Source organism: Fringilla coelebs (genome assembly GCF_963513975.1).
Source record: "Fringilla coelebs genome assembly, chromosome: 21".
Classification (NCBI taxonomy): domain Eukaryota; kingdom Metazoa; phylum Chordata; class Aves; order Passeriformes; family Fringillidae; genus Fringilla; species Fringilla coelebs.
The window spans coordinates 9,270,998-9,294,816 of record NC_140047.1 but is presented as its reverse complement, the minus strand read 5'-3'; the positions used below and the strand labels follow the sequence as shown (position 1 = coordinate 9,294,816).

At 54.7% G+C, this 23,819-nt stretch overlaps 1 protein-coding gene across 1 annotated transcript in view; it reads right to left on the bottom strand.

Annotated features, from left to right (window-relative positions):
- The window catches only part of RXRA (retinoid X receptor alpha), a 98,919-nt gene that overhangs the window by 13,301 nt on the left and 61,799 nt on the right, over nt 1-23,819 (bottom strand). Inside the window, exons 2-5 of the mRNA XM_084219829.1 lie at nt 19,740-20,005; nt 14,032-14,182; nt 12,992-13,171; nt 2,821-2,990 (exon numbers count right to left, since the gene is read on the bottom strand). Of these exons, the coding sequence (XP_084075955.1) occupies nt 2,821-2,990; nt 12,992-13,171; nt 14,032-14,182; nt 19,740-20,005 (767 nt within the window). The remainder of the gene's footprint in view (nt 1-2,820; nt 2,991-12,991; nt 13,172-14,031; nt 14,183-19,739; nt 20,006-23,819) is intronic.

The window sequence follows — 23,819 nt, the reverse complement described above, 5'->3', positions numbered from 1 at the left end:
CTTCCACAAAATGGGGACCTGAAACCAGACCAGTTAAGACCTAATGGGGAGGACAGCTCTCAGTCACAGCTTTGCCTTTTGGTCAGGAGCCCAAATTGCCAAGGTACAGGGGAGAGGCAAAGCCACCCCCTGGGCCAGGGACAAGCCACAGACTCAAGGACGAGGGGGAACGGATTTGAACTACAAGAGAGTGGGGTTAGAGCAGATATTGGGGAAAAATCTTTCCCTGGGAGGGTGGGGAGGCTCTGGCACAGGGTACCCAGATGGCTGCTCCATCCCTGGAAGAGTTCAAGACCAGGCTGGACGGAGCTTGGAGCAACCTGGGATAGTGGAAGGTGCTTTTAAGATGATTTTAATGTCCCTTCTCACCCATTCTACGTGGGAGACAAGGGTGCTGATCCCTAAATCACCCTGCCACCCCCAGCCCAGCCTGGGTGTGCAGAGGCACAAATCAAAGCACCCAGCACACGAGGCCAGCAGCAAACAGCTTGTGCTCTCCCTGTGTTTATCAGGGCCTCGATTTGTCTGCCTTTCCATCACCTGGGCCCTGGGGAAGGGCAGCAGCTCCTCTGTCTTCCCTCTCCTCATCCCGTGGTGCCCTCGTCACCGGGAGCTGCTGATCTCATCCATCTGCTAAACCTGCTACAAATGTCACCTCGTGCTCGACAATAACAGGGCATTTCAACGAGCCTCCTGCTTCTATTTAGATGCAACACACATCCTTGTTCAGAGTAATGCCTGTTGAATTATGCAGGAACTGGCTTTCAATTTGAGGAGACGCCGTGCCAGACGAAGCCATTTATTTCAGCTCCCTCTCTGGGGTTTGTTTTCAAGTCAGCACCAGGCTGGCTCCAGCTCCCCTGAAGGATTTTTGATCCTGAGAGCAGCCAGAGCTTCTCTGAGCTCCTCACTAACTCCTCCAGAAAAAGCCTTTGGTAGTCTGGTGGGGATGGGATCCTCCTCTTTATGCAGGTGAGGGTTTGTACCTGATCCTGTACCTGATCCTGCACCTGATCCTGGAGAGTTTCACTGAGGGATTGGCTCTGTCCATCCCACAAAGCCTTGACTATCCAAGAGCCACCTAAGGAATGCCAGGAAGAGCTGACTTTGCAAAAAGAGCATCCCAAAAAGCCAATTTCTGACTCCCAGATCCCTCACAGAATTCTGCTGGAAGTCACCCTAAAGATGCTCTATTTCCAACCCCCCTGCCATGGGAAGGGATTTCTGACTCAAACCCTCCAAGCCTCATATAAAGAGAGAGATAAAAGAATTGTTGCAACAGCAAATAAACGCTGCAGAGTCCTTGCACTTGCTCAGAAAAGCTGCATTTCAGCAGCTCAGCCCCACAGCCACCCAGCAGGAATTGCACAGGGATATTTCAGTGCTCTCTTGGCTCAGCCAGCCCAAAAACGTTGGCAGAGTTCAACCTCTGAGTCCCTCAAAGGACTTGGTGGCCACCAGGAGATGCTCCCCACTGCAGCCTCAGCTGCTGGTTTTCATGGTTTTCAGAGGAATTCCTCTATTCCCACTGCTTTCACGGGAAAAGGGGCTGTGGAGGAGTGGGGGCTGCAGAGGGTCTGTCCTAGAAACGGAATTTCAGAGGAGGGCTTGGCTCTCACACTGGGAGGCTGCTGCTCTGCAGGGAGATTTCTCCCTTTTGAAAAGGGAATCTCAAAGGAAAGGACCCAAAACACTTCCCCTCCAGAGAATCCCAGACTGGTCTGGGTTGGAAGGACCTCAAGACCATCTCATCCCAACACCCTCCACCAGCCCTGGCTGCTCCTGTCCCTCTTTCCTGCCATCCCTCTCTTGTGCACACAACATCCTGGTACAGCCCAGCTGCTCCAAGCAGGCCCAGTGATAATGCAAGTTTCTAACTGGGAAAAGAACCTGAAGGCCAACTCACAGGCAAATTTCTCCAGGTTTTCTCTCCTCAGAGCCAAGCAGCTGCACAATTCTGCACCTGAGAAGCCACACCCTGATTCCCCAGCTCTTATCTCTCTGCACTTCAGCCACACAGGTTTATTGCCTCAATTGGACTCTGAGCTCTTCAGAGCAGAGTGTCCTCCTGCCTTTCAGCACTGAGGGCTGTTATTTACAATGAAACCTTCTCTGAGAGCCCTTTCAATCACTCCTTACAGCACCTCTCACTTCCCTGTGCCTCTGGGACAGAAGACACCGAACGCTGGTGGCTGCTGGCTCTGCTCTCCTGCTGCTGAGCTGGCTCACAGAGCCCACAGCAGAGCCAAAAATTGCATTTTTGGGCTGGTTCTTTAGAGGAGTGTGCCCTTTGTTGATGGGGTGACAAGACTATTTTTTGTCCCCTCAAAAAAGAAAGAAGCCTAAAAGTTTCTTTCTTTGATTAGGTGAAAAAGCTACTTTCTAAGCCCAAGGAACTTCACTTCAAACTTGAAAATTGCTAATTAGACAAAAGCTAAAAAGTCTTGCTTAAGCAATTTACTAAAAAAAAAAAAAGTGAACAAAGAAACTAATTGCCTTTATAAAGTATTTCATCAAAAGCAAAGACTTCTTGCACTTAGCTCAGTTTCCCTCTGCTATTTTGCCTTTCATTAAACCTTTTCATTTCTAACACTGCAACAGAAGCCACTGTCATCATTTCTATGCCTCCAAAAGCAGCTAAGCTATCTGAAGTGTGTTACAAACCCCTAAAAGCTTGTGAAGCCCAGCTCACAGAAGTTCTTTGAGAACTTCTCATAACAGAACCCATCTCATAGCATTCCTTTTCCACAGGGGACAACCCCTCTGTGCCGTCCCCATGGTCACTGATGTCCCCAGGAGGGGCTGGGCAGAGGTGCTCACCGAGCTGGGGGTCAGGCCCATGTTTGCCTCGATGTAGGTCTCTGTCTTTGGCTCCACAGCCAGCTCAGCCTCCAGGATCTTCTCCACGGGCATGTCCTCGTTGGCGCTGCTCGTGGACTCCACCTCGTTCTCGTTGCGGTCCTTGCCCCGCTGCCGCTCCTCCTGCACGGCTGTGAGGGACACACAGGGACAGGGGCAGGGTCAGACTGTCACACAGGGGGAGCACAGAGTCACCAGCTTGGAAGGGACCTCCAAGAGCATCGAGTCCAACCCGCTCCCTGACACCTCAGCTCAGCCCTGGCACCCAGTGCCACATCCAGGCTTGGTTAAACACACCCAGGGATGGGGACTGCACCGCCTACCTGGGCAGAACATTCCAGAGCTTTATCACCCTTTCTGTGAAAAACCTTTTCCTGATATCCAACCTGAATTTCCCCTGGTGCAGCCTGAGACTGTGTGCTCTGGTTCTGTCAGTTGTTCTTGTCAGCACTGAGTCAGGAAGGGATAAGTGGCACAGACTCCAGGCCAGAAGCCCCCAGATTATTGGAAGCCCCTCTTTCATACACTGCTCCCATACAGGTGGGCCTGACTGCTCCTTTAATCAACACATTTCACATGATTGCTCAATTAAGAAGACACCCTTTGGTAAAACATGAGGAAAACAACTTATTACAAACACCAGATTGTTCACCATTCTTTCTCTCTGCCTCCCTAAAACTTCCCAGACCAGTTCATGGGAAGCTTATCTGGCTTTCTCTCTCTGACCAGGCTGTCATCTCCACAACGTGATGACTCTCACAATTAAAAGGCAAAAATCATGTACATGTGTTAGGAGAAGTTTTATAGATTTATAGTTATGTTTTACCCCCCTTGTGTTGCTATCAGAGGTGGCCTGGGTTGGGGACATTTGGGAGGGTTGGCTCATTACTATGGCAGTCCCTGAACTCCAGCCAAGGTGTTCTCCACCAGTGAAGGAGGAGTCAGTGGACAGAATTTTGGAGGAGCTAAAGGGTTAAAAGGCAAAACCTCCACAGTGGGGATGAGCACACGGTGGGAAAAATCCTCTGCTCCCAGCACTGTAATTTTTTATCTATTCAGTCTCGTGGTGCATTTTTTATAAGGTTTTACTAAAACTTTTAAATATTTTGGAAGCGAGTACCATTTCTCACAGAGTCACCCCCAGGCCCTGCAGGTGACCATGAAACCCCAAAGCATCCTGCAGGATCCCCCCTCTCTGATGCCTGCTCCCAGTGTGGCCAGAGTGGGATATCCCAGGGATTGTGAGGTCTGGGGAAGGCAGGGAGCAGCCCCAGCCTGGGAAATCAGCTCTGTGTGTGCCTGGACAGGGAAAGCTCCCTCCCTGCAGAGGGACAGGTCCTGGAATTAAAAAGGTCAAAGACAAATGACAGAGAGCACCACAAAGCAAGCCACACCTCGAGTCACTGCAGGAGAGGGACAGGGGTGGGTGAAGGGGATCAGGGAACCCTAAAGAAAAGAGTCAGGGCAGTTTAAAGCAGAAACCCCAGATTCAGCCACCTCTGAGGCTGGCAGTGCTGGATTTCCCTGCAGGCCACGCCATGCCCCTCTGCAGCTCCCGTGGGACAGGAGCTCCATGCAAACCTCCATCCTGCCTTTGGCTCCAGACAGACAGGAGAGACCTGTCCCAAATCCTGTGGGGTGGGAATGATCTTGCCAGCAGCCTGTCACATGCTGATGAATTATATCTGAGCAGCTCAGAGATGAGAAACACTCACTAGATGCTAATAACATTATTATTATTATTAATGACCTCCCTTGGAAACCTGCACAGGCTTTTCCTACACCTGGAAGGCAGCTTTGTGCAGCAGCAGTGGGAACTCTCTCTTTCTCCATCACTTTGTCACAGACCCTAAATCCTACACTTTTCCACAGCACATCTGAGCCCACTCTGCTTGAGAACAGCCCAAGCACCTCTGGCCATGAGACACAGCTCTCTGAACCCACCCAGCTCTTTGCTGAGGCACTCCAATAACATCAAACCCCTGCTATTTATTGACAATTACTCCAGCACTCCCTCCCTGCTGCAGCTGAAGAATAAAAATAAAATTTTAAAAATTAAAAAAAAAAAAAAAAATTAAAATAAATACTAAAATAAAATAACCCCAGGAAATTGAGAAACAGCCCACTCTGGCTGTTGATCCCATTAACCCAGCTCCTGGAGCCAATTCCCAGTGCTCCCCCTCCTTCCCTCAGTGTTGCTGTTTGCTGCATGTCAACAGAGCTCAGGCTCTGCCATGTGAAAGCTGTTATGCAAAAAGGCAAGAGGTTTCCTTTCTGCAAACTTCTCTGGGCTGCAGAGGCTCCTCAGGCCCACCAACGTTGCCTGCTGGGCTGCCAGAGCCAGGTAAACTCAGATTTGTGTCGTGGCTTTTGTCCATCTGGCATGGATTCCTATTCTTTTTCAAGCCATCATAAAACCCTGCTTTAATTTCACCCCTCCAACCCCACTCCTGTTTCTCCCAGCATCAGAAAGAGGGAAGTTTTTGCTTAATGCCAGCCCTCCTTCAGCAGCACAGATGCACCAAGATTCCTCTGGGCACATTAGAGGAGATGAAACACCTACTAAATAACACGAAAGCCTGAGAGAAAGGCAAACCCTCAACAAATGGGATCTTATAAAAAGATTTAAATGCCAAAGTGCTGATGGAGGTTTGCAGCAGCTCCCAAGGATGATGGTGCAAATTTGGGATCACTGGGGTCACTCCACCATGGTGTTAACCCCAGAACCACATCCTCGTGCTGGACATGGGATTTGTGGCAAAGCATTGCAGAGGTTTGGGCAGACAGGGGCTGCTTAAAGCCTTCAATCTGCAAATCTCAACCTCATCAGGGCCTGAAGAGTCAGACACACTTCAGGGGTTGTGGGAGAGGATCTGCCAGGGCACCTGACTGCGACCAGGCTGAACCCAGCTGATACAAACAATCCAGAGACAGATGGGCAGAGATCAGACACTTAAGGAGTTCTTCCTATTGATCCGAGCTCGGAGCTGCTGCACCAGAAAATTGGTGCTGCAGCTCCCTGCAGAGCTGGTCAGGGACAGCTGACTCATCCCAGCTCAGCCCCACGCACAGCCTGCACTGCAGCAGTGACACCCTGGGCACAGCAGATGGCACAGGCCCACCCAGCAGCCAAAGATAGAGCCAGCCTCACCAGGCAGTGTCATCTGCCCTGCCACAGCCTGCTGCCAAGCCCAGGCAGCCTGCTCCAACAGCAGGACAAGGGTGGAATCACTTTGCCATCACCCCTGTCCATCCATCATCCATCCATCCATCCATCCATCCATCCATCCATCCATCCATCCATCCATCCATCCCTTATCCATCCATCCATCCATCCATCCATCCATCCATCCATCCATCCCTTATCCATCCATCCACCCATCCATCCATCATCCATCCATCATCCATCCATCCATCCATCCATCCATCCATCCATCCATCCATCCATTATCTATCCATTCATCCATCCTCCATCCATCCATCCATCCATCCATCCATCCATCCATCCATCCATCCATCCATCCATCCATCCACAGGCACAAGCCCTGTGGAAAATGTCCAGATTTTCTGCCACCAGCATTTCCCTGGAGTTCCTGAGGACCTGACAATCTGTTGTTCCTTCTTAGGAGAGGAGCAGAGAGACACATCACCATCCCAGGAAAAAATGGGGACTGTGTTCCTTGAGATGTAGGAAAAAAGCAACACACAGAAGAGAGGGAAGGAAAGAAGGAGAAGTGGTGTTTTTACCCATGAAATCTGGGAAAATCTCCAGCAGTGAGCAGACCCTCACCATGCAGACCTAGGACCTCATCCTTGGAGTCCACTCCCCACTCCACTGGGGATTAGTCAAACAAACCACAGTGGAGATGACAAAACCACATTTTTCAAATGGATCTGCTCTGGGAACTGCGTTTCTTTGAGTGTTTGGTTTTTATTTATGTTTTTAAGAAGAGCAACACCAAGGTGGCAGCTGCTTGGCAGCTTGTCTGGTGACACCAAAATGGGAATAACCTCCTTCTTCTCAGCTTCCCAACAAGGCTGCTTTTCCTGCTCCTGAGGGTGGCACAGCTTTTGACCAACAGAGTGGCTCTGTCCTCCTCAAGTGCAGGAGCTGAGGCAGGAATTTGCCTTGCTGCATGCCAGAAAAGCCTCTCGTGCAAGGCAGAGCTGTCCCAAGCTGTGGCCACCCCGTGTCCCCAGAGCTGAGCTCCCCAGCCCTCTCCCCACTGCTGAGGGCTGTGCCAATGCTTTCATTTCTCTTCAAGGAGTCTCAGATGGCTGAGAGCTTTCCCAGGCTGGTTTTCTAAACATAAGGGAAGCATTTGAACCTTGCAATCCACTTGAGGAGAAAAAAGATGCAGTGAGAGAGCTCGGAGAGGCAGCCCCACCTCCTCCAGCTATGTCTGAGCCCAGCCAAGGACAGAAGCCTGTGTTTTCCATGGCACCTGATGAAGAGCCTCTCCTGTTATTCTGCCTGATTTGGTCTGTACTTGCCTCAGGCCAGTTGCTGTCATGTTTCATCTTGAGCTTCTCCAGCCCATCTGCACTTCCCCAGGTCGTGGTACAGCAAGACACGGAGCCCCATGTGTCCAAGCCACTCCCTGGTGACCTCTGGTGTCTTTAAAATCCAAAATGTCTCGTCCTGTGGATTGCAGATGAGCCTCAGCTATCCAAGCCTGAGGGCTGATGGGCCAAAATGCCAGATCCATCCTCTGCAGGTGTCCACATCACACTGGACACCTTGGCTCTGCTCATGGGGCAGCATCTGATGGCTAAAAAAGCAGCTTTGAGTCCATTGCAAAGTGCCACCCCACCCAGTCCTGGTGCCCAGACCAAGCCCTGTGGGTGGGCACGCTGGTGGGCACCAAAGGAATGTCAGGAGGGAGGGAGAGGATTTTCCACAGGGCAATGGTGTTTCTGAGAGGGCAGGAGCAGCACAGGTTTGGTTATTTGCTGGGAGAGACCTGGAGGCTACAGCAGCTCCAGTGACTCCCACCCAGTGTCAATACAGAGCTTTTTGGGATGGAAATCCACCCCTCCAGGAGCAACAGGGTGGGGGTTGTTACTTTCCATGGGGAAAGGATAATTCACTGCCCCAAAAATGGGGTTTTCTCCAGGAAACACCTCTCTGTGAACTGAGAGCACAGGGGAAGGCAAAGCTCAGCTCAGAGAGCCCCAAGCCTGCCCAGTTTTAGTTTTCCCCCATCCTGCAGGTGGGTGGCTGGTTATTTATGAGGGGCTGGGTGGGGGTTCTTGGGCATTTCTGTTTCTCTCACGCTGGAATTTACTGGGCTCTGCTGCCTTTCACAAAGCCACATCTTCTCTGTGCATCATCAGCATCTTGAAGCATTTATGCCCCAGGTACCTGTTTATATCCAAAATGCCAAGACAGCTGAGAAAACAAATTCAGACAGTGTTTCTTCTGCTTTGCTTTCGTGTGTCACCTTTCTTTTTCTCTTTTGCAGAGGTGCAGCTTTCTGCTACTGTAAACAACCTCAAAAGCTACGACACATGAAATAAATGGGTTTTTTTCCCCCTCCAACATTTTCAACTGAACGCTGTAATTTTTTTAAGGGATGCAAAATACCACCGTGATAATTAAAAAGTGTAACTTCAGAGTGTTAAAAAGTGGATTGAAACCTTTGCATGCACTTAGTTCACAAGAGGAACAGCTCTGGAAAACAACAGCAAAAAGTCTCTAGTTCACTCTCTGGACACTGAAGTATAAACAAACAGCAACAAAAGGAGAGAAAACCATAAGCCAAACTCGTTTTTTCAACCTAAGAGCATCCTTAAAAACAAAAAAAAAACCCCAAACCCAGCATCATTTAACCAGCTGGTTTAAAGAGCAGCACTTTAAAAGGATATAAGAAACAAGCTCATTAAGCTGGAAGACATTTTCCATTCCAAAATTACTCCTAAAAATAACTGTGCTCTTGAACTCTGCCCCTTCACTAGGCTGTAGCCACTCGCCTGCTTTCACATTCACTTGGACAGGGGGTTGGAAACCTGAATTCCTGCTTTCTCCCCAGATTCCTCCTGCTGCTGAGGGATGGTCCAGGAGCTGGGATGGCCCAAACTCCAGGGGGATGCACAGCCAGGGCAGGGGTTCAGGCACATGTGGGAATCTTCAGTCCCTCTGGACTAAGTGACTGAGCAGTCCCTGGAGACATGGGAAGGTCTCTGGGCTGTGGGGATGCTCCAAGTCCAACCTTTCCCAGGCTGAACCCCTCAGCTTGGCAAGTGAGAGGGGGAAAACCAACCCACAAACACAGGGAGAGGAGGAATTAACTCAGGCTGTGGAGTTCAATGGAGCCCTGAATTCAGAGAGCAGGGGTGCACAGCCTGACAGATGTCCTGGATGCTCTGAGCCCACCTCTGTCTCTCAGCACAGCAGCTGCACCTGCACCTGGGTTTAGGAACAACTTTGGGCTCAGCCAGGCAGCCTGAGCTGCAGGGGCTGCAGGAGAGCAGCTCTGGGCTCTCCAGATGGGCTCTGAAATGCACCAGCAGCCACTTCACCCACCTGGCACCAAAGCCCAGCCTGCAGCCTGGCACGGGGACCCAGCAGGTCCTGCAGAGCCAGCCTGGAGCCCCCCACATCCAGGGGAAGGCTCTGGGATCCCTGCTCCCATCCTGGCTCTCCCCAGGAGCCCCCCACATCCAGGGAAGGCTCTGGGATCCCTGCTCCCATCCTGGCTCTCCCCAGGAGCCCCCCACATCCAGGGAAGGCTCTGGGATCCCTGCTCCCATCCAGGCTCTCCCCAGGAGCCCCCCACATCCAGGGAAGGCTCTGGGATCCCTGCTCCCATCCTGGCTCTCCCCAGGAGCCCCTCACATCCAGGGAAGGCTCTGGGATCCCTGCTCCCATCCTGGCTCTCCCTGCTCCCATCCTGGCTCTCCCCAGGAGCCCCCCACATCCAGGGAAGGCTCTGGGATCCCTGCTCCCATCCTGGCTCTCCCCAGGAGCCCCTCACATCCAGGGAAGGCTCTGGGATCCCTGCTCCCATCCTGGCTCTCCCCAGGAGCCCCTCACATCCAGGGAAGGCTCTGGGATCCCTGCTCCCATCCTGGCTCTCCCCAGGAGCCCCTCGCATCCAGGGGAAGGCTCTGGGATCCCTGCTCCCATCCTGGCTCTCCCCAGGAGCCCCTCGCATCCAGGGAAGGCTCTGGGAGCCGTTTCCCAGCCCTGCTCCCTGTGAGGCAGCCACGGGAGCATGGGAAAGGCTCCTCACTGGTATTTCCTGCTCCCTGTGTGATCCCGAGGCGCTGCCAGCTCTCCTCACCCGGGACAGCCCCAGCTCACCACGCCCCTGCCGACCCTGTCACCTCTCTGTCACCCCCTGCCACACGGCACCCCCATCCCTGACTCCCCAGTGCTCACTCCCAGCTCTTCACAAGAGCTCTGCCTCCCTGATTCCCGAGGCAATTCCCAATTTTTCCCTTTGGAACCCCAGGCTGCTGGTGCACAGACACCTCAGGGCCTGATGAGGAACAGATCGAGCAGGGAGAGTTCAGCTCCTGGATGCAAACAGCCACCCCCACAATAATAATCCCTGCATTAGTCAAGATCCCTGATGGTAATCTTAATTTTGTTGACTATCCTGCATTTAGTGGGAGACAGAGTACAAAAAAAAACAAAGCCTTCCACAGCTGGCAGAAATTCATAGGGGGAAAAAAAATGCTCCCAGCTGCTTATTTATTATGGCTGCAGTAGCTCAGAGCATGAGGCTCACTCTCTGTGAACGCTGGGATCTCTCTGACGTGCTCAGGGAGCAGCCAGAAGGGAAGCACACAGCAGCAGGAGGAATCCTCTGCTCCTGCAGGCTTTCCCCTCTTCAGGCCAAGGTTTGCAGCCCTGAAGGATCCCTGTCCCCCAGCAGGGCCACCCTGGCTGTGCTGCTGCTTCTGATGGGCACCAGGTCCATCCCTCTGGGTCTGCTCTCAGCACCTGCAGACCCCTCAGCTGCTGGCATCAAACCCTTCATTTTGCCTCTCTAATCCAACTTCTCACCCAAAAACCCCTTTCCTTTTACCCTCTTTAAATGGAGTACAACCTTGGCTCTCGCTCCTCCTCTCAGCATCACCCAGCACTGCTCCCCAGCCCAGCCCTGCCTCTCACTCAGCTCCAGCACTGATTTCAGAGGCTTTTCCTGGGCTTGCACCAAACCCCAGCACCTCTGGGCTACAGGAGAGACACCTCCCAGCAGGAATCTGCTGTGCCTTTACACAGCTATAAATTAGCTCTCCAGAGCAAGATGTTTTGTAGGGAAATGAGGCCCACAGCCCAGGCTCTGTTACCTGAAAGATACAAGGGTTTATGCTAGAGAATAAAAAGCCAGCTATGATGTGAATACTCAGGAATTAGCAATGCAGGATTTAGCCCAAAACTCTTCCCCAAAATAGAGGTGGGAGCAGGATTGGTGCAAGGCCATTTCCAGTCAGCTGGGATGGGTGCAATGGGAAGAGAACTTTATTTGACAAACCAGGTGGATTTCACTTGTGAAACTGCAGAGCTGCTCAAAACCACAGCTCAGCAAGACCCAACTTCAGACTTTCAGCTTTAGGACAACTGAGACATTTCTGAGAGACACGGAATTTTTAGGGTTATAACAAGAGACAGGGGAGTTATTCCAGCTTTCCCTGCATGGGGATTATGCCTAAATCACCTAATGATGACTGTCAAATCACCAGTTCCTGCCCTTTCCCAAGGCTGCCCTCACCAGATCCATCAGCACTGCCTGAGCACACTCCTGGAGTTACCAGGATCCCATCTGTCACACTTTTAAATAATTGTCTGATCATTATGAATTCATTTGCTATTCATTGTGATAATGTTAATCAAGATGAATTAATAGAGCCCTCACACTGTACGTGCTCCCTGGGGACTTCCACCACCATTTAGAAATTAATTAATGGACCTGTAATTTTTAGCAGTGCTGCCCATGCAATCACCACTAAGGGCAGGCAGGGAGCAGGTACCTGCTCCCAGGGATGACAGAATTCCAGCACTCCTGCTGCTCTTCCCAGCCCTACACACCTTGCTCTGGGGGGCTGAAAGGTAACTGGGTCCATGGAAGGCTCTGGATGCAGTGCCAGGGGAAGGGGATGCTCTGTATTTCTCTCCTTGAACACACAGGAGAATTCTTGGCTGCTTTTTGGTCATCTGAGTCTCCCCTGGCTCAGGTTTTGGATCAGATTTTCCCCATCCTGCTGCACATCTCCTGTGGGATCCAGTATTGCCCAGGGCAGTGCCAGCCCCCACTCCTGCCCTGAATGCCTCAATCTCTGCACTCCATGGTCTGCTGGGGCAGGAGCATTTGTTTTGAGCACCAAAGGGTTAAGCTCAGCAGGGCCAAGGAGGCCTCCTGGCAATCCCCCCACACCTCCAGCACAGACAGCTGTGACACTCGGTGGCTCTGGTCCTTGGGTAACCCCACAAACTGAGCGTGGCAGGGTTTGCCCAGCACTCAGAGCAGCTCCAGCACTGAGTTTATTCCACACTCCAGACAGCCCTAAGTGCTCTTCAAAGGCTCCCAGGCTGGAGCTGTGGGCCAGGGCCAGAGCAGGGCTGCCTTTATCAGCCTGTCAGGGAGGCGAGTGTGGCTCTGAAGATGTAAGGGGAGAAAGCAGCACAGAACTGGGGTCACTCTCACGTCCTGTCTGCTGAAAGCCTGCTCTGCCAGCTAGATTAGAACAGACACAGTCAGCATTTCAAAAGATCATTTAAAAGAGGCACTGCCGGGGAAGTTTAGATCCTAAATTTAAATTCCACCGAGGAAGAGCTATCTTAAAGTGACCAAACTGCTTTCTTCTTCCCAATGAGACAAAAAACGCAGCGCCGGAGCAGGCGCCGAGGCGCTGGCACGGGATGCCCAGGGAAGCTCATCCCTGGAGGTGTCCAAGACCAGGTTGGAGTGGAAAATGCCCCCACCCTTCACCTCCACGCTGCTCAGGCACTCAGAGGGAGTGCAGGCTCTGCGAGAAGAGCCTCTGGAGACCCCGAGCTGCTCCGGCTGAGGCGCAAAAACGAGATTTTTGTCACCGCAGCGCCGGCACCCCTCGGCGAGGCTGCCAGCGCCTCTCGGTGCCCTCCAAGCCCCCTGCAGCCCCCTGGGCAGGCTGGCCTTACCTTCTCTCTTCATGCCCATGGCCAGACACTTCTGGTAGCGGCAGTACTGGCAGCGGTTGCGCTGGCGCTTGTCGATCAGGCAGTCCTTGTTGTCCCGGCACGTGTAGGTCAGGTCCTTCCGCACCGTGCGCTTGAAGAAGCCTTTGCAGCCCTCACAGCTGTAAACCCCGTAATGTTTACCTGGAGGAGGGAGAAAACTCCAGTTTGAAGAGGGTCCCAGATGCTTTCTCGGCCTGCAGATCTTCCCAGGGGCTCTCCCAGCTGAGTTTTGGGGGGAGCAGAGGTTTCTTGGCTTCCACAGGATCAGGGTGCCATCCCTGGGTGACATCCTGCCTTCCACCCAGGGAAAAGCCCTTGCTGGGCCATAGAGCAGGGGCTGGGCAGAGCAGAACATCTGCTTTGATTGTTATGGAATGCTCTGATCACCGTGAGTTCATTTGCTATTCCCTGTGATAATGCTAATCAAGGTGAATTAATAGAGCCTCCTCACACTGTGGGTGCTCCCCGGGGACTTCCACCATCGTTTAGGAATTAATTAATGGACCTGCACAGGGGGGTGTCCCTGTACCCCTGTGAGCTCTCTGAACCCCCCACAGCAGACACACAACCCAGCCTGCTCTGTACCATGTTCCCACCCTCAACCTCCAGCCTGGATCACAGCAGGGCTCACAAACCAGGCAACCAGAGCTCTCCTGGAGCAGGGAGCTTTGAGAAAAGCAGGAGAATAAAGGGAATTAGCCCACCTTTATCTCCCAGGAGTGGAGGAACTCCACGCCAAGAGCACCTTTCATGTGGCACTGTGTGACCAGTGAGGATCAAAGGATGGGGAGAGGGAGGGCACCCCCTGACGCCTCATTTGCCAACAGGGTGAGGATGAGACCCCACTGCTGAACAGGGACCTGGGGTCTCCTGGCTCTTCATCCCCTGCTGCGAGGCACAGGCAGGTGCTGTCCCAAAGGAGAGCTCCTGGCAGCCAGGGAGGCAATGCCAGCTCTCTGCCACACCCTGAGCCCGCTGCCCCGAGCCCCTGCCAGCCTCACCCGAAGATCTGTCCCCGCAGATGGCACATATGTGCTTGGTGAAGGAGGCCATCGTTCCTGAGGGGTGTGCTGGCACTTTGAGGACTCCATTGAGCCCCAGGGGTGGCTTGATGTCTTCTGTGCTGGTGACGGAGTTCATGGGCGAGTTGAGCTGTGGAGGGACAAGCACAGGGCTCAGCTGGCTCTGGGGACATGGGGCTGTGTCACTGGCACACAGGACAGGACAGGACACGCTTCCAGGGGGCACCAGCGCTGCTGAACCAAGAGGATTTGGGCACACAGTGCACAACACTCACCTGGCCTGGCACAGGAGCTGGGCTGGCTCTGAGCTGGCAGCAGGAGCAGGACAGCCCCCCAAGCACGCTGCAGGGCTGACCCTGCCCATCAAGGGGGATGCTTTTCCATGATTTAATTGGAAAGCAAGTCCCTCCTGCACTGCCCCAGCACAGCCCCCACAGCCAGGGCTCAGCAGCCACCCCAGCTTCACACCAGCACAGGGCACAGGCAAGACCTGCAGGGGTGGCTGGTGGGAGAGCTGCTGGCTGGGAGAGAGCCCTTGCACGGATGATGAAGGCCAGGACACTCTTGTTCAGCTCTGCATTCTGCATTATCTCTCCAAAGGAAAGCTCCATGGCAAATAAACACGTCCCAGCTGCAACAGGGCCTGGATTCCAGAGCTGGAGCGGGTGGGACACGTCCCTGGAACTCCCAAATGTCTGTCCTTCCTTCCCTTGGGCCCCAGGAAGCAGAGAACTGGGTGGGACTGGCACCATGGCACTGCTGTGGAGTGAAGGCTTCCCGGGCTGAATCCCCACTGGGCTGTTACACACGTGTGTGCAAAGAGAAACTGAGGCACAGAGCTGTAGGACTGACCCATCTTGGGGACAAGCTCACCCCATCCAGGAGGGTCTGGGGATGATGGGGACCTGCACTTGGTCAGCTCTGGAGCTCGGCAGAGCTGGCTGGTGTCCCCAGGGGGATCAGCCTGCCAGGGACTGTCCCAGAGCCACCATCCCAGCCACCCTCGGAGCCCAGGATGGATTCACAGGCCTGAGACTCAGTTTGTTGCCTTTCTCTACTTTAACAGAGATCCCCAGCAATTGCATTTGTCACAAATTAATTCAGGGAAGTCCCAGGGCTTGTGATCTGTCAATTAGAGAGGCACAGCCGCTCCTCTGGCTTTCAAGTCTCCAGGCTGGTGGGGAATACTTGGCAGGCAGATGACTGGCAGCCACACAACAGAGCCAGGTAAACCCACCCTGGAGAAATGGGATGGATGTGCCTCCCTCTGCCACCTGCCTGTGCCTGCCATGAATCAAAGGCAGCTGGAGCTGGTGCCACCCAGGGATGCACTCCTGGCTTCAGCTGCTCTTTGACAGGGCAGAGAGGGGAGGGAGGAGCAGGTCCCAGGCAGGAGCATCTCTTTCTGAGTGCCACATGATCTCTGTGCTCCCCTGGGAGCAGGGGTGGCCAGGTCTGGGTGACCTGCCCCAGGAATTCCTCCCTGAGCCCTTCCTGGGAAGTGGAGCCAGTTCCCAGTTCCCAGCTGGTGGCAGTGGCTCATGGCAAGCTGCATCCCTGGCTGTGGGAGCCAGCCCAGAGCCCACGGCTGCCTGATGAAGATAAAACCCTTCCCCACCCACCACCTCCCCCAGCCCCAGCAGCCCACAGAGCCCACCCGAGCAGCCCCCCAAAAACACTGGGGGGGTGATGGGCAGAGCAAGCCCCACCCTGGAGGGTGGGGGTCCCACCAACATACTCAGCCCGGAGAATCAGCAGCTCAGAGCTGAGTCAGCCCCGGGCTGGGGAGGGGAAAGTCATCAGTTCCTCTCCCAGCACCGGCTCCAAACCTCAGCAGAGCCAGCCCGGGGTTCCCACAGCGCCCTGGCGCCTGCCCCGGGAGCACGTGCAGCACAGAGAGGGGACAGCAGCCCCTGGCCCTGGCACAGCAATTCTGCTCTGGGACAGCACGGCTCCAGCTCAGCAACGAGCCCAGACAGGGGAGGAACCAGGGCTCTGCTTCCCCAGTGACACCAGCACCTCTGGGCTCCTTCCCTCCCTCTCCAGCTCATCGCACCCAGCGTGAATCCTGGCCCTCCTGGCAAGCAGGGCTTTGTTCCTCCTCCTCCTCCCATCCCAAAAACCACCCCAGGCCTTCCCCAGTCCCCCAGGCACCCTTACAAAGAGCATTGTGCAAAGGCAGACGATCTAATCCCACGTCTGATCTCTCCCCACCAGCCCCGGGCATCCCGAGCTGCTGCCAGCGCTGCCTGGGGCGGCTCCACACAGCCCTGCATGGAAAGTCCTCCCCTCGCAGCTCCTGCTGAAAACCCTGCTCTGTTTTCCCCGTTTTCCCATCATTTTTAGGTCAGAGGGTTGAAGCAGAGTGTTAAATCCTGGAGCTGCAGGGTCTAACCCCCCATTCCTGGGCCAGCCCAGCACCAGCATCCCCTGCCACGGATGCTGGGATGCCACGGCAGGATCCCTGATTTTGGGGCTGTGTTTGCAAACCCTGCAGATCCTGGGAACCTCCCAGTGCTGGAGGGAGGGCGCTGGGAGCATCCAAGGGCTGCAGGGCCCTCCCCTCTTCAGAACCACAAGGGTGGGGTGAGCCCCCTGTTTTTTGGGAGCCTGGCAGCTCCTTCCCACCCCGGCGGAGCTGGGATGGAGGGGACCCACCCTGGGGACCTGCACACCGCGTGCCCTTCTGCTCTGCTGCCTCTCCAGAGGCGACGAGGCGTGGCCTGATGGCAAGTGGCATCTGCCATCTGATGCAAAGCACCTTCCATCAGTGCCATCCCTGCCCGGCCACGGGGGCCACACGCCTCATTACCCCTGTGCTCTGCTGGCCCGGCCAGGGGGGCTGTGCTGCCCCTCCAGCGTCGGCCCCGCTCCCCCCTCCTCCTCCTCCTCCTCCTCCTCCCTCCTGCACTCTGCTGGCCCAGGTAGGTGCCTCTGCCCACTGCAGGGACAGGGACAGGGACCTAATGTGGCCAGACAGGGAACAGATGGCAGGAGCCATTAGGCTGAGGACCTCCCAAGTGTCAACTTGAGGAAAAACACTTCAGACAAGTCCCTGAACAAAGGACGGGTGTTCCGAGGGCTGGAGCCACCAGGGCTGGAGCCACCAGGGCTGGAGACACAAGGGCTGGAGACACAAGGGCTGGAGACACCAAGAGCTGGAGACACCAGGGCTGGAGAAATCCGTGCTGGAGAAATCTGGGCAGGAGTCAACAAGGGTTGGAGCCACCAGGGTTGGAGTCAACAAGGGCTGGAGCCATCAAGGCTGGAGCCATCAAGGCTTGGAGCCACCAAGAGCTGGAGCCATCAGGGCTGGAGCCCCCAGGGCTGGAGCCACCAAGAGCTGGAGCCACCAAGAGCTGGAGCCACCAAGAGCTGGAGCCACCAAGGTTGGAGCCACCAGGGCTGGAGTCAACAAGGGTTGGAGCCATCAAGGCTGGAGCTACCAGGCTTGGAGCCACTAAGAGCTGGAGCCACCAAGAGCTGGAGACACAAGGACTGGAGCCCCCAGGGCTGGAGCCCCCAGGGCTGGAGCCAGCTCGCTCCCAGCACCATCCCACCCCACTCTCACTTCCCCTTCTGCCCTGGAGCTCTGCTTCGTTTCGGTTCCCCCGCTGGCCGCTCCCAAAGTGCACCTTACCATCGCCCCTTCCCCGCCGCCTCCCCGGCTTGTGGCTCCCCCCAGGGTTGCCTCACATCCCCCTTCCCACTCCTTCCCCACCATTTTGGCTCCAGGGCTGCTGATTTTGCTCTGGCTGCCCGTTCCCAGGCGCAGTTTCAGTTCCTCTTGCCCCGGGGTGGGAGCGACGCGTCCGCCCTGCTGCTGTCCCTCAGTGGGAAGCAGGTCCCTGCACATCTGAGAGGGTCACAGGCTGAATCCTGCACGGGGGAAGCTCATCCAGAGGCAAATCTTATTCCTCTCTGACCACCACAGGGATGCTGGACCCTGGGGAAGCTGCCTGTGGGTCCCCAGAGATAGTAGCCATGTAGTAAAATAGCCCCACGTAGTAAAATAGCCCCACGTAGTAAAACAGCTCTGTTATCCCTGGGAATAAATCAGGCCAACATTTAAAAATAAAGGTGCTGGCAGGTGCTTGAGTCCCAGAGAGGGCCTGGAATAAATAAACCTGCAGCCAGTGGCAGGTGGTGGCCAATTCCTTAATCTGCCCTTTTACTAAACATATCCCGTGCGAGCAGCCAGCAACAGGTGGCAGGGGCTGGCCAGCACCCCAATCTGGCTATTTTTAAAAAGAGCTTATCTCACCCTGCTTGGAGGGGTTTTTACATAATCTTTAGCCACTGAAGGCCACTCCTGGCCCTGTGAGGAGAAAGGGGCAGCAGGCAGAGGAGCCCTGGGTTTGTACAAGTGACAGGATGAGGGGAAATGGCCCCGAGCTGTGCCAGCTGAGGTTGAGATTGGCTGTTTGGGGTAATTTCTGCACTGAAAGGGCTGTCAGGGAAGTGGTGGAGTCACCATCCCTGGGAGTGTTAAAGGTGTGGGGGTGTGGCACCTGGGACACGGGTTTGGGGTGGACTTGGATGATCTTAGAGGGTTTCTCTGACCAAAACAAGTCTACGATTCTGGGGGGAATATGGGCTGGCCCCACAGGGGATGTGCTGCTTCCCAGGAAGGAGAAGAATCCCAGACAGTCCTAGGGTGGCTCTGGCCCCTGCCACAGCTACACCAGCCCCCAGGTGACCCAGGTGACTCCCCTTCCAGCCCAATCCTGGGGACAACAGCTGATGGCCAGCTGTGTTCCAGCTGTGCTGGTCCCTCCCAGCCCACCCGGAGCAGCCCCACAAAGGAGCAGCATGCCTCCAGCTGAGCTTCCCCCTCCTGCTTCTGCTTTTTGCCTCCCCTTGGTGCCACAGGGGTGGCTCCTCCTTGCCCAAAGAGGCGGCAGTGTCCCCAGAGGTGGCAGTGACCTCTCAGCACTGTCCCCACACAGGCAGCAGTGACCCCCCAGCAATGTCCCCAAGAGGTGGCAGTGAGCACTGTCCCCAAGAGGTGGCAGTGACCCCTCAGCACTGTCCCCAAGAGGTGGCAGTGACCCCTCAGCAGTGTCCACAGAGGTGGCAGTGCCCCCCCAGCAGTGTCCCCAAGAGGTGGCAGTGTGCCCAGAGGTGGCAGTGACCCCCCAGCACTGTCCCCAGAGGTGGCAGTGACGCCCCAGCAGTGTCCCCAGAGAGTGGCAGTGTCCCCAAAGAGGTGGCAGTGACCCCTCAGCAGTGTCCCCAAGAGGTGGCAGTGTGCCCAGAGGTGGCAGTGACCCATCAGCACTGTCCCCAGAGGTGGCAGTGACCCCCCAGCACTGTCCCCAGAGGTGGCAGTGACCCCCCAGCACTGTCCCCAGAGATTGGCAGTGTCCACAGAGGTGGCAGTGACCCCCCAGCAGTGTCCCCAAGAGGTGGCAGTGTGCCCAGAGGTGGCAGTGACCCATCAGCACTGTCCCCAGAGGTGGCAGTGACCCATCAGCACTGTCCCCAGAGGTGGCAGTGACCCCCAGCAGTGTACCCAAGAGGTGGCAGTGACCCCAGAGGTGGCAGTGACCCCCAGCAGTGTCCCCAGAGAGTGGCACTGTCCCCAGAGGTGGCAGTGACCCCCCAGCACTGTCCCCAGAGGTGGCAGTGACCCCTAAGCAGTGTCCCCAACAGGTGGCAGTGACCCCCCAGCAGTGTCCCCTTACCTGCGGGCTGCTGGTGCCGAAGCCCAGGCTGGGCGTGGAGGGGACAGACATCGAGTGTGGCCCCATGGGGGAGCTGATGACGGAGAAGGGGGGGCCCATGCCGTTGATGGGCGAGCTCAGGGTGCTGATGGGCGAGTGCAGCTGGCCCGGCGAGCCCAGCGAGGAGCCGATGCCCGGCCCGATGGACGGGTGCAGGGACGGCGTGGCCATGGGCCCCCGGCTGGTGGGGGAGTTCAGGGATGTGGAATTCACCTGGTTGGAGAAATCTGCAAGAGGAGGAGGAGAGGGAAGGGGGTGAGTCATGTGGGACACAGCCCTGAGCTGCAGTACCCTGTTCTTCCCCCAAAATTCCCAGTGCAGCTCCATCTTTCCAAACCACCTTCTGCAGGCACCCAAGCGGGACACAGCCCTGAGCCACAGCTCCCTGTTCTTCCCCCAAAATTCCCAGCGCAGCTCCATCTTTCCAAACCAGCTTTTCCTGGAGTATTCATGAAGGCACCCAAGTGGGACACAGCCCTGAGCTGCACCTCCCTGTTCTTCCCCCCAAATTCCCAGTGCAGCTCCATCTTTCCAAACCACCTTCTTCTGGAGTATCCACGCAGGCATTAAGAGCATTTCCACCTCGTTAAGAGCATTTCCACCTCCAGCCAGGCATCAGTGCCCTCCTCCACCTCCCTGGCACAGCTCTGAGCTCTGCCAGGTGTTGGATTTGCAGGGAATGCCCCAGACGATGCAGCTGACTCCATGTTCTCAGAAGGCTAATTTATTGCTTTATAATATTATATTGTATTAAAAAATACTATACTATACTAAAGAATACAAAAAAGATACTAAATACTAAAAAGCTAATAATAAAAACTCGTGACTCTTTCTAGAGTCTCACACAGCTTGGCCCTGATTGGCCAACGAGTCGAAACAACTCACACCAGAATCCAAAGAAACAATTACTTGTGAGTAAACAATCTCCAAACATATCCTACATAAGCAAAACAAAACAAAAAAAAAGCAAATAAAATAAGAATTGTTTTCCTCTTCTCTGAAGCTTCTCAGGAGAAAAATCCTGAGCAAAGAGATTTTTTCAGAAAATGTGAATGCCACAGCCAGCCAGGGGCTGCTCCAGCGGATCCCCTCCTGCCGCAGGATAATTTGGATTTATCACTGGGGGACAGTGAGAGCAGCACCCACAGGCTGAGGAGGTGGCTCAGCACACACATCAGGTGTGTGCCCATCCACGGGGAGGTTGGATTTGAGGATTTTGGAGGTCTTTTTCAAGCTGAGTGTCTCTGTGATTCTGGAAGGGAGGGGGAGCAGGAGCAGCTCTGCAGGCAGCAGGACAGACTGTGTCTGCCTGTCCCGGGGGAGCAGAGCAGGGGGGCGGGAAGGGGGGCTTATAAATAGACTCCAGTTCTCCCAAGAGGAGACATGGAGCCATTCCTGGCACATTTCCTCCTCATCCTGTCATGCTGCTTGCAAAACAATCCCCAGCGAGGAAGGGGCTGGCTCCAGCCCCCAGGGAGGGGTGGGCGGAAGGCGGCGGGGAAGGAGGGGGGCAGCACGGGCAGAGCTCCCCCCAAAACCCACCCGGACCCCCAGCTCACACCAGGGACACCCAGAGACAGGGATGCACCAGCACAGCCACTTGGGTGTTCTGCCTGCGGCTGCAGACCCCAAAGTGAACTAAAAATTCTGCCTTCAGTCGCCTGCACCCATCAGGATCAGCTGTGTCCCCAGGATTCTGGAGCAATTAGCACATGAATGTCACTCTGAGCCCACAGGAGCCCAGCCTCAGCAACCCTCCCTGGAGATCCCTGATCCTGGTGGTGGGGGAAACCCCAGCAGGAGGAAGAGAAGGCTCAGCAAGGCAGCGATGCTGCTCTCGCCAAGGCGTGGAACCAGCATCCCCCTGCTGCTTCCACAGTCCCACCACTGGCCCCAGCATCCCACTGCTGCCTCCAGAACCCCATCACTGCACCCAGAACCCCATCACTGCTCCCAGAACCCCATCACTGCTCCCAGAGTCCCATCACTGCACCCAGAACCCCATCATTGCACCCAGAACCCCATCACTGCACCCAGAGTCTCATTTATGCAACAGAATCCCACTGCTGCCCCCAGAATCCCATCACTGCCCCCACAATCCCACTGCTGTCTCCAGAACCCCACTGCTATATCCAAAACCCCACTGCTATATCCAGAATCCCATCACTACCTCCAGAACCCCACTGCTGCCCCAGGACCCCCAAAATCCCATCTGTGACCCCAGAATTCCATCACTGCACCCACAGCCCCATCCCTGCCTCCAGAACCCCACTGCTACATCCAGAGCCCCATTACTGCATCCAGAATCCCATCACTGCCTCCAGCACCCCACTGCTGCTCCCAGGACCCCCAGAATCCCATCTGTGACCCCCATCTGTGCCCTGGGCCGTGGCAGAGGAGCAGCCCTGTCCCTGTCCCTGTCCCTGTCCCTGTCCCAGCCTGGCTGGGCTCTCACAGGATGTTGACACAAGCCAAGCGCCGGCCACCGCGGCACCCGTGGCTGAGTGACGTGAGGGAGGCACAACAGGAACCCCAGGAAATTCCTGCAGGATTCCAGGGCTGCTCCTGGGGTTGAGCTCTCTGGGTTTGGGGGTTTGAAAGGGCTGGGAGAGCAGCAGGGCCCTGCAGAGCGCCCAGAGCCATCCAGGAGCAGCACCCCACACCCTTGGGACACCTCCCAAGGATGCAGCAGATGCAGGGCAAACAGGCCCTTGAGCTGTGCAAAGGGAAGGCAGCAGAGCACAGTCCTCCCTCTCAGAAAAGGAAGAATATTTAGAATTTTTTTTCTATTTATATTTAGGGAATATATCCATATATTCTATATCTCTATCTATATTTAGAGAATATTTAAGGAATATTTATTTATACTATAATAATGTTTACAATAATATAATTATAATAATATATGTAATATAATAATATCTTTATATTTATTTATAACTATTCTTTAAATATTTAAAGAATATTTCAGGCAGGAGAGGTCACAGGAGGGTCACTGGCAACTGGCCCAAGCCAAGCACGTGTGGGACTAGCACCTCTCCCAAAATCCCAACCCCTGGGCACTCCAGGAGCTCCCTGCACATCCCAGGTCACCACATCAGCTCCCCTCACCCACCCTGCTCCCACATCCATGAGATCCCAGCAGCCAGCAAGGAACTGGGAGGGGGAAACAGAAAGGGGGGGAAAGGAGAGGAGAGAGATGATGAATCCTGAGTTGTGGGTAGGCACAGCCACATTTGGGGGTCTTGACACCCAAACCCCTCGGCCACACACTGGGAAATCTGAACCAGAACTTCTGCAGATCAGCACAACTCAGAAGTTCCAAGCAACTCCTTGGACACTGGGAGGTTTCCACTCCTCATCCAAACACTCCCAGCCCCAAAACCCCGCTGGGAGAGCGGCAGCAATGGGAAACATTTACATCCAGCAAGCAAATATGGCTTTTTAAACTCAGCAAAATCAACAGTCCACTCGAGACAACTCAGCCCAGATGCTGCCAGTCCCTGGCTGGAGGAAATTGGAGTTTGGGGAAAATACAACTTGAGATGGAGAGATGGGCATCAGGAGTGGGATATGAGCAGTCTGCCCTCTTCCCCACCACAAGTGTCCTAAAGGACCTTGACTGCAAAAAGAATGCTACAAAAAATGATAGATTTCAAAAAGCAAAAAAGCCTGGATGGAGGAAATATCCTTAACAGACACAAATAAATTCCCAAACTGATGAGCACCACTTGGACTGCAGCAAACAGAGGAGGCATTTCCCCAAAGGCATTTTCAGCTCAAGCATTGTGAGACTGTTCCTTCTCCTCGAGGAGTTCTGCCATTTAAAGCTGCTGTGTGTGACCATCTCTTGACCAAAATAAACTCTGTGCCTGTTTCTAAATTAAAGAAAAAAAATAGGAAAAAAAAAAAAAGGTTCTGAAAGCATTTCCCCTCTGTCACACCCCTCAAGTGCAGCTATTTTCTGTGTGTGTCCTTTGTTTCAGCACAAGGATCTCTGTCTCTCCCCAAAGATGCCCCATGGCAGTTGGGAGATCAGAA